Below are 15,159 nucleotides of genomic sequence, written 5' to 3'. Positions count from 1 at the left end.
AATTCTTGAAAGACATCTCTTGGTAAACAAGAGAAGGAAAAAGGAAGGAAAAAAAGGAGCATAAAAGATTATTCTTGTTCTTTAATTGATGAATCTTGGGTCATCGAGCAGGCACGACTCTGCCAGTGGCCTACAGGGTCCAACATTAGATCCACCGGAACTCGGACTGTCTGTCTGCCATGTTAAATCCACACGAACTTGGGCGGTTCGTCTAACTTTTGAAACGAATACTTCGTTAAGTGCAAGCAGCACTGGCTAGAACTAATAAGTATCGGCAAAAGGTGTAAAATCCGAGTCAAAATTAAACAACGAACGGAAGCAGAGAAGCTGTGAAGAATTGCTGCTGTACAGATCAGATTCATTGAAACTGGATCGTGCCTTGAACCAGCACTCTGTAAAGTCCTCCCATCTCCGGATAATTAATAACTCACCTTTAAATTGGGAGGCCTTTCATTCGTCGTACCTCAATCTACATAACAATCTCAGAGAGCATACATACTACGAATATTGATCCCTGAGGCTCAGGAAAATACTGCAACAAAACCAAAACAAATAATCCCTCAGGCACGCCGTTTGCTGAGACGCCAAGAGTTAGGTTCGTGGTATCTGTCGTAGAGGGGTTCTATGCGCTCCTGACGCTTGCGCTTGCTCATCTTGGTGGGGTCTGCGACCTTGAAGAACCTTGGTGCCAGCTCCACAAGCCACTTGGGGTCAATCACAGTCACCTCACGCATATACTCCTTTGTGGTCATCACCAGCTCATGGTATATCACCCAGTCGGGCTGCCTCTGGAAGAGGGCACTGCTTGGATGTATGTAGACAGGCTGGTTCTCGACTAAGGTCCGGTACCCTTCCTGTGGATCCTTCCTTGCTGCATGGAAGAAGAACCCTGCTGTGATTGCTTTCCGGATCTTCGTGAAGTTCTTGCCGGCGCTAACAACATCCAATTTATACCTGAAATTTGCAACCATGCATGATTTAGCGCCTTGACCAAATATTAAAATATAAGCACAGCCTCAAACAGTCTAACCAACTAGAAAAGCTAATCAGAAAGCGATATGTATTAAGTTGGAACGTCCATTAGAACATTTTCAAAAGTTGAACATCAGTTTTGCAAGATATGCCCAACATTATTATCCTTTTATGTGGAATATTAGCATCTGCTAAGAAAACATCCTGAAACAGCCAAGAAGGATATCTGACCACTTGGATAGAAAGGAGGCAATTGACGAATATCACAGACCCAAGATGAGGTTAGGAGCCGGTTAAACAGTTGAGGAAAGAACAAACAAGCGGAATTTGGCATATATCCCAAAGATAGAAACCACCGCATTACACTAAGCAAAGGTTAAAGCAAGTGTAATGCAACCATCAACTGAAGAGTGTCGTAATTGCAATTAAGCACACACACATATATATAGATATATATGATGTCACACATGCACATCAGGACCCAACCCACGAATATGGTTAAAGGAAGTGTAATGCAACCATCAACTGAAGCTCAAGGACCTAAACACGCCGAGAACTCATCAATGTAAACCCACAGAACATACAACTAAACAGCCAAAAAAATTTTTAAAAAAATGCATGCTGCAGTTATGATATGGCGACTAGCTCAGTTGCACACTCACCAAATAAATTAGGAGCAAATCAAATATCTACGGAGAGGTTAGAAATACATACTTGTCCATGATTGATAGGAGCTGCTTCCTCACATCTTGAGCTCTCCTCAAAGATCGAGACTGGACAAAATTCTCGAAACACCAAGGCCCAGAAAAATTTTTAGCTTTCCATGCCTCGTATACAGCCAGAAGGGTCAGGTGGTCCCCCTCCGGCTGGAAAAACTTGGCTCTCTTCTGATCTGCCTGTGCTTGTTTTTCTCTAGGCCTGTAGAATATGTTACCCGTCTGAATCATTGCAATAATAGTTAAAATCTCATCGCTGCATCCCAGATCCACACTAGCAAGCAGCATCTTCGACAGAGGAGGCTCAATAGGAAATTCGGCCATTTTCCTGCCCAACTTAGTCAGGAGGCCCTCCTCATCGAGTGCTCCTAAGCTGTACAGCTGCTCCATGGCAGAAATAAGAGCTTGTGGGGATGGTGGGTCCATGAAGTCAAACGATAACAGATCATTTATCCCCATAGCCTTCAGTGTAAGCGTAGTCAAACCGAGGTTTATCCTTTGGATTTCAGGAATAGATGTTGGAGACATTTCATTCCGGTATGCACTTTCAGTATAGAGACGGTAACATTTTCCTGGTCCTGTACGCCCTGCACGTCCTGCTCTTTGCTTGGCAGATGCTTGCGAAATTGGAGTTATGACAAGTGAGTCCAACCCCTGCTTTGGATTGTAAACATTCTGCTTCGCAAACCCAGGATCAACAACATAGAATATTCCATCAATTGTCAGAGATGCTTCGGCAATATTAGTAGCAACCACAACCTTTCGTTTCCCAGGAGGGGCAGGATCAAATATCCTTGACTGCATTTCACTGGGCAGGGCACTATATACAGGGAGAATAATTAGCTCAGGGACATTTTTTCCCAATCCTTTCATTCTCTCGTACAGAGATTGGCAAGCAAAATCAATTTCCTCCTGACCAGTCAGGAAGAGGAGAACATCTCCTTCTGGCTCCGTCAAGTGAATCTGCAACACAGTGATAAGAGCTGCATCCAAATAATCACTCTCCGGCTGCTTTGTGTACAGGATCTCCACAGGAAATGTTCTCCCTGGAATTGTGAAGATGTTGCAATTGAAGAAATACCCTGAAAACTTCTCTGCATCAAGCGTGGCAGATGTCACTATCACTCGAAGGTCAGGTCTCCTTTTCACCAACTGCTTAAGAAGTCCAAAGAGTACATCGGTGTGGATAGTCCTCTCGTGAGCTTCATCAAGCATGATTACCGAGTACTGGGAAAGGTTCTCATCTATCAATATCTCCCTCAGAAGCATACCATCAGTCATGTACTTGATCACGGTGTCTGGTCCTGTGCAATCCTCAAATCGAATTGCATAACCAACCTCTTCCCCTACACGACAACCAAATTCTTCAGCCACCCTCTTGGCCACAGATGTTGCCGCCACTCTCCGAGGCTGAGTACATCCAATCTTTCCCCTGGTGGTGTACCCTGCCTCAGCTAGATACTGAGTGACCTGAGTAGTTTTGCCCGAACCAGTCTCCCCAATGACAACAAGAACCTGATTATCATGCACAGCCTGCACAAGCTCCTTCTTCAATTTATAGATAGGCAAGCTCTGCCTCTGTTCTTGAATGGAGAGCTTTGTTCTTTTCCCAAAGGTGACATCCTTACCAAAAGCATCCTTCTTCCACTCAGGCTCATTATAAGCAGACAAGCCAACACCTCGAAGTTCCTGAGCAAGATGCCTCTCACCTGTCTCTGGCATTGGGTCTTCCCACGGACGATTAAGATCCTTGGGTATAGAATCAAGCATCGTTCTCTGCTGTTGCTCCCTCACTTCTCTGCGCTCTTTTATAAGGGCAGATTGGAGTGCAGCAGCACGACTCAAGGACCCTTCAGGATTCTTGAAGATCTTCACAGGCGACATGTCGACAGAGTACCTAGTTTGGCCTTGCAAAAATGCAGGCTCATCCTCATTCAGCTCAATTTCGAGCTCCTCCTCAGCACCCTCTTCTTGGTACAACAGTCCATCCCCCTCCTCATCATACATTGGGTTTTCACTTATAGGCAGAACGCCTGAAGCCATCAATTGTGTTGCTTCCCACCTCTCTGGTGAGCTCATTCTCTTCAGTGGACGCCTTGATGGCGCTACACCATTCTCTTCAACAATTCTAATCCCTGAAAGTCCAGTTCTTACAACAGGACCCTCCCTCGAGCCGGACGTGGGATTAGTCCTAACAGTATCATCATTATCGCTCTTCTTCAGTGGCAGCAAGTCCTTCCCAGTATGCTGGTCCACATCTCGCATCGAAAGACTGAGCTTCTGACCAGAAACAGAAATCACCTTGACATAGACCTCCTGATCCCGCTTCACGACATCCTTGGCATTGGTAATCCTCCGGGTGGCAATCTGAGAAATGTGCACCAGCCCCTCCTTCCCTTTTAAGTCATTCAACTGTACGAAACAGCCAGTCTCCATCACTCTGGAAACCCTTCCTTTGTAAACATGATACAGCTCAGGCTCATCCGATCTGTGCCTTCCATTCCTTCTCTCTTCTCTATCATCAGTGTCCTCTTCATCGTACCCACCTCTCCTGCTTCTCTCCGATCGGTATTCATGCCTTCTTCCCCTCCGATCACCATCCTCCTCCCTATAATCCCTATCCCTATCTCTCTCCCTGTCCCTGTCCCTGTCCCTGTCTCTATGCCCCCTTTCACTTCTCCGATCATATCTATCCGTATCCCAGTGCCGGTCTCTCCTATCTCGATCCCTGTCTCTAACTCTATCTCTATCCCTATCTCTATCTCTATCCCTGTCCCGATCCCTATCCCGCTCTTGCTCTTGCTCTTCGCCTTCCCTGTGGTGCTGCCGCACCTCCAATTCCAGCTCCTTCTCGAGCTCCTTCACCCTGTCCCTACTATCAGCGATCGCCAAAGCCTTGAACTTTGTATCAGCATTCCCGCCGCCATCATCGCCCTTACTCGACCGCTTCTCTCCCTTAGAATCCCCAGGCAGAATCGCATGGATTATAGTGAAGAGGGTACGTACCAAGTAATCCGGCATATCGAATGACTTGAGCTTGTCCTCGAACTCATCCACCGACTCGCAGCTCTGGCCCAGGTCGATGATGTACGCGGCGACTACTTTGTCCCCCAAACCCAAATGAGTGTCGAGCTCCGAGCATACCTTGGAGACGAGGGAGAACTTCTCCAACTCCTTCAATTCGTCCTCCGTAGACGTAGCTGCCGGCATGGTTGTGGATAGATCCGCTCGGAGGAAACCACCAAAGGAGCCGATTGAGGTTTCGAATCCGAAGGGAGATGAGATGAAACTCGATGTTGAGGATCGATTCGGGCGAGGGCTGGAAATTTTCCAATCGCCAAAAACCCTAATTTTTCATGAGATTTAGGAAAATCTCTGCCATGCGGTTGCTTCCATCTTCTATGGTCTTTCTTACGGGTGCTGTCAGCTTGTGTCCCAACCGACCGATTAGAGAGGGACGAGCTGCTGGAATTGGCTCTCTGGGCCGGCTTATTCGATGACCCGGACGGGCCGCTCGGCCCATTGTGATTGGTTAGGCTTGCAAATGACAAGTACCTCGTTTTTTTTTCTTTTCCTTTTTTATTTTTTTTACTTATAATAACAAGGATTAGGTACGTGGTAGATGAAAGTTCTTACTCTTTCGAGTTCGAAGATGACGAGCACAACGTAGTTGATGGGGTGAACCTCGGCGATGACTCCATTGATTTTCAAGGTAGTGAGATCTCGGATAATGAAGTAGCAGATAATAATGATGGGCTTTCCGACTGTGAAGATATTAATTTATTGGGTTGGGGTGATGGGCTTAACATCATACCTCAATTATTTCAAATGGGGACTGGATGGCAAGATCAATTTGAAGGAAGGAATGATTTTTCCAACTATTCATGATTTTAGGAGGGCACTAAGAGACTACGTTGTGCAAGAGGGCTTTGAGATTATAAGAAAAAAGAATGAAAAATCGTGAATGACTGTCATATGCGCAGCTAATAGATGTCCTTGGCGGATACATGCCTCCTGGACCACCGATAAGGTGACGTTAAAGATTAAAACATTGAGAAGCTTACATACAAGTGTCAAGCCCAACAAGAACAGAGAGGTAACATCGACTTGGATTGCTGAGAAGTTGTTCGAAGAGCTTAGTGCAGAACCAGATATGAGCTACGAACTTATGCATCAGCAAGTGAATTCCAAGTATGGAATTGTACCACATTGAAGAAAGCTTTACCGAGCTCGAAGTAAAGCAAAGAAGATGAGTGAAGGTGATCATGCTCGTTCCTTTAGCTTATTGCCTACTTATGCAAATATGATCTTGCAACACAATCCCGGAAGCATTGTGAAAATAAATTATTGTGAGAGACAAGAGAACTCGATTGAACCTCTTAGGTTCAAACGAGTGTTTGTTTGCTTAGACGCATCCAAGACTGGTTTTATTGAAGGGCGTAGGTCTTTTATTGGTTTAGATGGACGTCATCTAAAGGGGCAGTCTGGGGGTGTTTTATTATCAGCTGTCGGGATGGATCGCAATAGTGATTACCTCTTTCAGATGGTAAAGTTTACGTCTGATAAGACACGTGCTCCCTTTCAACTTCTATGAACTTCCCGTTTATTGCCTTTTTTTGGATGTTGAAATAATTATCCTCGCTTTCCTTCATATGGTAAAGTTTAGGCCTGACAAGACTCGTGCTTCCTTTCAAATTCTATGAACTTCCCATTTCAGTTGTATAATGTTGCCAAGCAAATAACGATCGAATTCTGCCTGAAAAAGAGACCTGCATATTCATCTCCACAGAAAGATAAACTGGAGGCATTTTCTTAGCAAAGAATTTACTAAAAGCCATATAACCCAGAAAAAGGAATTATTCAACATGACATATGCAGGGAAGAAGTTTCAGCCTTTCAATGCTATAAACTCTCTAAGTTTCAGATGAAGAATTGATCCTGAAATCACATACATGCTCAATATCAGATTGGGTGTTTTTTCTTTTCTGATCTTCTATCGCGAACTACGCTTAAGTTCCATCGTCCAATAATAGTCGGTGTCACCTCAATAATCTAACTTCTCCAACCCAGGTGACAGCTAATTGATAATATAGGATCAGAATCCTCACACTGGACCGAAAAATTTCAGATAAAGGCATTAGAAATCCCGAAAAAAGAAACGCAAATGAATAAGTACAAGTGTTCATGTAATCGATAAAATTAGAAGCAACCGAGAGGATGAAACCATCATTCAACCCTTTACATATAATTAAAGGAAAAGGCAAATAATCGAAGGACACAAAAGGCAGAAAGAATGAAAGAGCATCAGGAATTTTGGGGCTCGGTCATAAAGAAGCTCATGGGACATAATTAAAAGAGATAGCCCTCAAAATAGTCTCCAACAATCAAGACATTCATTCAGAATTTTTGAATGAGGAACGCACCAAACGAAATCCCTAAAATTCTCGATAGAATAGCAAACATGAAAACACTTAGACGAATTGAAAACAACCCTTAATGAATCTTGAAAGTTGAATCCTTGGTTAGTGGGAGAAGTGATTGAACGTGAGGGTTTTGTGAGATGGAGGTGAAGAAATTTTGGTGATTGAGAAACCTTGCATTCATTGTCGTCCAGCTCGTGCTTCCTTTTGAAGATCTGTATATATGTATGCGTGTTTATAATATATAAAATCGGGTTGGATTCGGGTAGGATTCGGACTTGGTGACAAGGCATCCGCATGGCAAAAACTAATACTCTTGGTGCGATATCAGCGGAAAGAAAGGTGGTGTGTGACTAATTTTTGAAAAAAAAAAAGTGTCGCTGACCATTTAACAAATTAGTGAATCTACACGTACGTTGCACGTAAAAGGTTTCTCGATTAAGTGTACGACATAATAATTATAAAATGTTAGAAAATATATAATTAATTATAACACCATCATTAATCTTATCAGTTGGTTTAAAGATACCAAATCAATAAATATGAACAACTTAGTATCATTAATGTATATTGATAATTTTTTTATTTAGATATAACCTAATTTGATATCAATAATTATAAATAATTAATTCAATTTTTTTGCTAGAATTAAGTCAATTTTCTTTTAAAAAATTAAGGTTAATATTAGAAGTCAAGGTATCATATTTTAATATTTCACATTCCTATGCTATTATATATTTGTTGGAATTTTAAAGTAGTTAATTGAAACAAAAGAAGAAAAAATTTTCAATTCTAATATTTAATCGAAAAAAATTATGACAAATATTCATTTTAAGTACGTTAGTAAGTTAATGTTCTTGTTATAATACACATATAATGAATTTTTAAAATGCGCAAAATTAAAACGTGAGCAATAACTAATTAATATAAAAGGCCTTAGTCGAATGCAGAATTAAAATCATTGCTAATCAAGAGCAAAAAGATTGAACATTGTTGAAGGAAAATGAGAGAAAAGTAAAATATCAACAAAAAGATTGTCTAATTGCTTATAATTCTAATTCGTTGTAAAAAATTACCTCGAAAGTAATTAATAATTATTGTTAATCTTATTTTATTTGTAAATTACATATAATTTTAATTTCTTTTCAATTTTTATTTGGAATAAGTACCAAAAAAATAAAAACATTTGAAATATTTGTTTCTTTCAAATCAAAATATTTATTTTTGTATAAACGGGACATAACATTTGTTAATATTTTAATAAAGCCTTTCCAATATTTTGAATTTTTTCTATTTCAAAAGATAAACCTAAAATATGTAAATTCTAAAAAAATTAGAACAATTATATATACACATAAAGAGGAAACTTACGAGATTTGAAAAATGAAAGAGAAAAGCAGACCTGGTCGGTGGTGGTTCGTCGAAGGGCACCATCGCCCTTGATGAAGTCGGCGGCGAGTGGTGGTTGCTGGACAAAGGCCCCTACCACTCAATTTCCTGCTTTCTATGAAAATATGAGCAAGAGCATGAAGAAAAAATTAGAAAAAAAAATACTAAAAGACAATCAAATAATATCTCTTAACGGAGAGGAAAACCAATGATATCCTTAAAAAACAGTAAAATCGATAAAAAAAATTATTCGAGAATTAAACGTAAATATTCTGTATTAAAGACCCATAAAGACACTATAGATTATAAGCGAGTAGATTTTTATAAATGATGAGATACCTATTGAAATACAATATCAAGAATATCGAGATTTTCGAGCAACAACATTGAGAATCATTTGAGACTTCATAATGAAACTACCAAGAAGAAAAGTTTTAGAGGGCAAATGGAATTAAAATGATTTTTCTATGTCTATTGGGAAACTAAAATGTATATATAGTAGAAACAGATGCATCGCTTTGAATAGTCACGTCTCTTTAGTAATTACATTCTTTCACCAGAAAATTATTTAACCAAATATGAAATAGTATTTGATGATTACATTTTTTATACTAATTTAACTATCAAATTTAACTTTTTATTAAATTATAAGTTTCTCTTTATTTTTCCGATCATAACTTTATAGTTCTATACTATAACAAAGAAGATATAATTTTTTTAATAAAAATAAAAAATTAAACGATAAATTTTATTTAGCCCTAGGGGATATAAGGATCTCTTGAAATATTGTTTGAAAGGTTATTTCCCTCGCATTATTTGAATGTAGGGACATTTATCAAATTGTATAGTGCTTTCAAGAATTAATTTGATTTATGTTAATTATGCAAAGGAGCAAATTTGTACTATTAATATTTAAGTGAGGGCAAAAGTATGAATAGTTGGAGAAAAATTTCATATTTTTAACTTTTGTAATCGAAAGCATAAAAAGGATCCAAGAAATAAAGATTGTGTGAAATCTCTAGGTAACGAACATTTAATACAACAAAGTTTTAAAATTATAATCGATATGAAAAAGATATGACAAACGTACCTCCAATAGAGACTAACTCGATTGAAATAGATATGAGAGTAAATATGTCAATTAAAAGAGAAAAAAATTGTATATATGCATTATGAAAGCATATGACCAAAAGTAACGAATCTAAAATGCTGCAACAAAAAAGTCACAAGGATATAAGAGTATTTTTAAAATAATTAAAATTGAAGAAATTTATCATACTTTTATATGTAATAATTATAGATTACAGGATGCGTCATCGAAATTTACCAAAAATAAATAAAAATGCTCAAGCGGTTAACCGATTGCAAGATAAAGGAGCTATTATCACCTCCTGGAGTGACCGGGGAGAAGACACACACGGAACGCCAGCAGCTAAAGAGTCTTCATCTAAAACCTCCTATCATCTTCAAGGAATTCCAGTGTGGAGAATCCAATGTCCACGAATCCCATCCCGCCTAAGATTTTCATGAGAATCTCTACTGCAGAACTAAACATAAGAATCCATCAAATAATAGATGCTTCAAACAATAAGCGAAATTCAATTTGTCGTTCATCGGCTTGGACCATACGCTAATGTGAATTTGGAATGATCTCTTGCATAGTTCCTTTTCTTTTTTCTTTCTTTAAGATTTTTGGGAATAATTTGTCACCTAAATCTATTTTTATTATGTGATGCGATGTATAAAATGGGCAATAGATTCCGAGCAAGTTACTGATCAATAATACTATACCACCTTAACACAGATCGGTTTCAGCACGAATCTTGTTCGGCCTCGGTGCTACTTACGCTATAGAAGTCCCAAGGGATGAGAGGGATCTTCACATCTGATACAATATGCAGCAGAAGCAAGATAAGAGGTAACTTCACATCTAATACATTATGCAGCAGAAGCGGGCGCCATGACGGCTCGGTCCCACTCAAGCAGGAAGCAGCTGCATTTTCAGCTGCAGCAGGACCCCGAGCTAGGTTCAGTCTAAAGACGTTTGCAGCGAGGATCGAAGGCGACCGATTCTTCCTTTCCGATTGACAGATTTGGAAGATGCTTTAACAGAAGGAATGCAAGTTTAGAGATTCTAACAATTTCGGTTCTAAAAGGCTCCTGCATTGAATAACCGTAAACTCACACCACCTCTTCTGTTCTGTACAAACCTACAAAAGAGATCAAACCGTACGAAACCATAATAAGCCTAAAGACTGACACATCTCCGTAACATACTAACACTGGACTACCAATCACACATGCTCAATCAACCTCCTCAATCTTCGGACCAGCCCCAGTGCCATCCGACCCAGATCCTCCGTGTGGCATCTCAGTCCCGCCTCCCATCGGCCCCTCCCCGGTTCCAGCTCCCTGATACATCTTGGCAATGATGGGGTTGCACAGCCCCTCCAATTCCTTCAACTTGTCCTCCAGCTCTTCCACCTCAGCCAGCTGATTCCTGTCGAGCCAGTCTATCGTTTCATCCACTGCCTTCTCGATCTTTTCCTTGTCCGCTGGGTCAAGCTTGCCAGCAAACTTCTCGTCCCGGACAGTATTCCGCATGTTGTATGCATAGTTCTCCAATGAATTCTTGGCCTCGACCTTCTTCTTCACCTCCTCGTCCTCGGCCTTGTACCGCTCTGCCTCCTGCACCATCCTCTCGATGTCGTCCTTGCTCAGCCTCCCCTTATCATTTGTGATCGTAATCTGATTCTTCAGCCCTGCAGTCCTGTCCTCTGCCGTGACGTTCAGGATCCCATTAGCATCGATATCGAAGGTGACATTGATCTGGGGCACTCCCCTTGGTGCGGGAGGGATGCCCTTCAGCTCGAAGGTGCCCAAGAGATTGTTGTCCTTGGTGCGTGCCCTCTCCCCCTCATAGACCTGGATCAAGACTCCAGGCTGGTTATCAGAGTAGGTTGAGAAGACCTGTTCTTTCTTGGTCGGGATCGTGGTGTTCCTCGGGATCAGGACCGTCATGATGCCACCAGCTGTCTCAAGGCCGAGGCTGAGAGGGGTCACATCGAGGAGGAGTAGGTCCTGGACCTTCTCATCCCCTTCTCCCGTCAGGATTGCTGCCTGGACAGCCGCCCCATAGGCCACGGCCTCGTCAGGGTTAATGCTTTTGCAGAGTTCCTTGCCATTGAAGAAATCCTGCAGCAGCTGCTGCACTTTCGGAATCCTAGTCGACCCGCCCACAAGCACTACATCATTCACCTGAATAGAAACAGAGATTTATGTTAGATTATCAACTCCAATCAGCACCGAGATTTCTCTCACAAAGCAACAGAATACGATTACTAATCGATGCTGTGTCAATTAAGATGATCCTGATAGTTGGTGCTAAACAGTACTGGAAAACCGAATTAGGCCTAGAACACGTTCTTAACGCACCTGACCCTTGTCCAGTTTAGCATCACGGAGGCACTTCTCGACGGGCTCCATACACTTGAGGAACAGGTCCATGTTGAGCTCCTCGAACCTTGCCCTCGTGATCGTGGCATAGAAGTCGACCCCCTCGTACAAAGAATCGATCTCAATGGTCGTCTGGCTGGTGGAAGACAGGGTCCTCTTGGCCCGCTCGCACGCAGTCCTCAGCCTCCTTAAAGCACGAGGATTTCCGCTGATGTCTTTCTTTTGCTTCCTCTTGAACTCCTGCACGAAGTGGTTCACCAGCCTGTTGTCGAAGTCCTCGCCCCCGAGATGAGTGTCCCCAGCGGTGGCCTTGACCTCGAAGATCCCTTCCTCGATCGTCAGGATCGAGACATCAAAGGTCCCGCCGCCGAGGTCGAATATGAGAACATTCTTCTCCCCTGTAGGTAACGAAACAACTGAAAGTTAGACAACCGAACCGACCGCATAAACAGATAGACATCCTAAAGACAATAATGGATTCATCCAACACACCTGTCCTGGAGGCCTTCTTGTCGAGCCCATACGCGATCGCAGCAGCAGTCGGCTCGTTAATGATCCTCAAGACGTTCAACCCCGCGATCGCCCCAGCGTCCTTCGTGGCCTGCCTCTGGGAATCGTTGAAGTAGGCCGGGACGGTCACGACCGCGTTTTTGATGGTCTGGCCCAGGAAGGACTCGCCCACCTCCTTCATCTTGGTAAGGACCATTGAGGAGATCTCCTCGGGCGCGAACTGCTTCTCCTCGCCCTTGTACGTGACCACGATCATCGGCTTGTCCCCCGGCCCAGGGATGACCCTGAAGGGCCAGTGGAGCATGTCGCTCTGCACGGTCGGGTCAGAGAACCGCCGGCCGATGAGGCGCTTGGCGTCGAACACGGTGTTGCGGGGGTTCATGGCGACCTGGTTCTTGGCAGCATCGCCGATGAGCCGCTCGGTGTCTGTGAAGGCCACGTAGGAGGGGGTGGTGCGGTTCCCCTGGTCGTTGGGGATGATCTCGACCCGGTCATGCTGCCACACACCAACGCAGCTGTACGTCGTCCCGAGATCGATCCCGATCGCCTTACCTTCGGCCCTGGATGAAGCCATGTTACGAAGTAAATTTGAAACTATCTACTTTACTCTTTCGCCTGGGCAGTGACAATGTAAGGGCAGAACTTTAGTCTTTATAGCTATGGAACTCGGGTAGGAAAGGTGGATATATATGAGTAGGGTGGGTGGCCGGTCGTGGAAGTTTATACGCTGGAGGGGCGGTGAAGGAGCTGAGCTGAGCGGCGGAGAGGGAGACAGGTGGAACGGAAGGGAGGATCAGTCGAGAAGATGCAGGGGAGTTCTGGTGCGTTCTGGAAATTGTTCTGTCTTGGTGTTTAGCTCGAGGGAAACTCCACTTTTTTTACTTTTCGGAAATTTGATGATGATTTGTCGACAGAGTTGAGTTTGCGTACGAGGAATGTGTTGTGGAATAGCCGTAACAATTGACTCTTCAGTGACTGTGCACGAATTGTAAGAACTGTGGAGAAATCTGAAAGCAAAGTGATGATGCGATGCCCTTCTGTCGATCAAATTGGCCAGGGTGCTAGTGTGGTAACTCGAAGATAAAGTTTTATATGTAATGGATGAATAATGACCTGATATTATTTTCTTTTTTTCCTTGAACAATATCGTGTTATAGATTTGTAGCCATAGATGTCGATCGACTATTGACTTATGACATAAGTCACTTAACACCTGCAACGCAGGTTATATATTTATATATATATATATATATATATAAAAGATTTCCTCACTATTCTCAAAGGAAAATTATAATTTCCTGGGTTTTCAATTCAATTTTGGTTTAGCATGTTTTTTGGTAGAGATAGTAACCAAACTATAAATTCAATTTCTCAAAAATTGAAAACTGTATCCATATTCAAATCATTTTTTCCAAAATAAAACCAAATAAAAATTCGATTTTTTTTTTAATCAAATAATCAAATATTCTTTTGGGTTTGTGTTGCCCCTATTATACTATGAACAATTCTAGTGTGTTTGGTTTTAGAGTTGAGTTGAGTTAAGTTTTGATTTTAATTAGTTTGTAATGATTGTGATGTTGAATTATGAGAAAAAGTGTGAAAAATAATGAATAGTTGAAAAAAAATAATGCTTGTATTGTTGAATTGTATAAAAAATAATGAATAGTTGAGATAATTTATTATTAAAAATTAAATTGAATGTTTAAAAAATTGAATAAAAATGAAAAAGTAATAATTGCGTTGTTGACTTTTGTTGTGTAGTGAGTAGAGTTAAAGTTAGAATTAAAATTTAAAATCAGATTACAAAATTAAATGGGTCATTCAATTCCTATATGGGCTATATCTAATTCACCGAAAAAAAATATGGGCTATATCTAGACCAATTTTATTTACCAAGAAAATCACAAAAGCTTCATACTTGATGGATCTCATTTCAATTAATAAATGAATAAATCAAAATAGGATATAATTTAGTGGCGCACGCCCTCGCCTGTTGATATAAAGGTCGTAGGTTTGACACCTAATGAGACTACCTGTGTCCCTTTATAAGTTTTTTAGTATTTATCTTCCATTGTACTAGGCTTGATCTCCTTTGTAATAAAAAAAAATCAGTTTGAAAAATAATTTTGAACCCATAATCCACAAACTAGTAAAATAAATCAAGTTCATAACTCAATACACCAAAATAAAAAATCATGATGGGTTGCAAGTCCCACAAAAGAAAAGTCTATTATATACGGTTTTCAATTGTTCACTTTAAAAATCAATATCGATATTCAATCCAAATCCCAAATTTAAAAGAAAACTCGCACCGTAACCAAATCATATTTTCAAATAAGATGGTGAAAAAGAAATAATTTTTGAAGTTGTACAAAAAAGAAATTTACCCATGATATTCGTCACGTTTATAGGTTTTCAAGTTAATTATTGCTAAAAGAATAGGTAAATCAATGTGTGTGTGTATATATATATATATAAAACCATGGGCATGACCCGGACACAGCTTCGGTGTATAAAATTTTCTACAGAAGAGGATAGTATTCAACGATGGGTGTTATCTCTTTTTTTGTTATATTCTTTTTTCAAAGCTTCTGAAATGAAAGAAAGAAAATGGCAAAAGGCAATCTTGGGACTGTGCCGGGTGCTGGGGATCTTCATTCTCGATGAGAATGGCTGATGGCTTGCTGGTTTTGCGC

The 15,159-nt window shown here is 41.1% G+C and overlaps 2 protein-coding genes across 2 annotated transcripts; both read right to left on the bottom strand.

Moving 5' to 3' along the window:
* Positions 1–328: 328 nt before the first annotated feature.
* LOC116198720 (probable pre-mRNA-splicing factor ATP-dependent RNA helicase DEAH5) lies at positions 329–5,117 on the bottom strand. Its single transcript, XM_031528943.1, has 2 exons — positions 1,687–5,117; positions 329–954 (listed from the first exon to the last, which is right to left on the bottom strand). Exons 1-2 carry the CDS (start codon positions 4,896–4,898, stop codon positions 561–563), a joined length of 3,606 nt encoding a protein of 1,201 aa, XP_031384803.1. The 5' UTR covers positions 4,899–5,117; the 3' UTR covers positions 329–560.
* Positions 5,118–10,621: 5,504 nt separating this feature from the next.
* On the bottom strand, positions 10,622–13,385 carry LOC116200212 (heat shock cognate 70 kDa protein-like). The gene is made up of 3 exons (XM_031531000.1): positions 12,446–13,385; positions 11,933–12,351; positions 10,622–11,755 (listed from the first exon to the last, which is right to left on the bottom strand). The coding sequence occupies exons 1-3, from the start codon at positions 13,035–13,037 to the stop codon at positions 10,802–10,804; spliced, it is 1,965 nt and encodes a 654-aa protein (XP_031386860.1). The 5' UTR covers positions 13,038–13,385; the 3' UTR covers positions 10,622–10,801.
* Positions 13,386–15,159: the final 1,774 nt, after the last annotated feature.

The sequence above is a fragment of the Punica granatum genome, chromosome 3 (genome assembly GCF_007655135.1).
Source record: "Punica granatum isolate Tunisia-2019 chromosome 3, ASM765513v2, whole genome shotgun sequence".
Classification (NCBI taxonomy): Eukaryota; Viridiplantae; Streptophyta; class Magnoliopsida; order Myrtales; family Lythraceae; genus Punica; species Punica granatum.
This window is presented reverse-complemented; position numbering and strand designations above follow the sequence as displayed.

Excerpts from the sequence above, each read along its gene's own strand:
- LOC116198720 (XM_031528943.1), bottom strand. The coding sequence starts at position 4,898 with ATGCCGGCAGCTACGTCTACGGAGGACGAATTGAAGGAGTTGGAGAAG. Across the intron at positions 955-1,686 it reads CTCCTATCAATCATGGACAA|GTATAAATTGGATGTTGTTA; the intron begins GTATGTATTTCT and ends TGCAAATTTCAG.
- LOC116200212 (XM_031531000.1), bottom strand. The coding sequence starts at position 13,037 with ATGGCTTCATCCAGGGCCGAAGGTAAGGCGATCGGGATCGATCTCGGG. Across the intron at positions 12,352-12,445 it reads CAAGAAGGCCTCCAGGACAG|GGGAGAAGAATGTTCTCATA; the intron begins GTGTGTTGGATG and ends CGTTACCTACAG. Across the intron at positions 11,756-11,932 it reads CTAAACTGGACAAGGGTCAG|GTGAATGATGTAGTGCTTGT; the intron begins GTGCGTTAAGAA and ends GTTTCTATTCAG.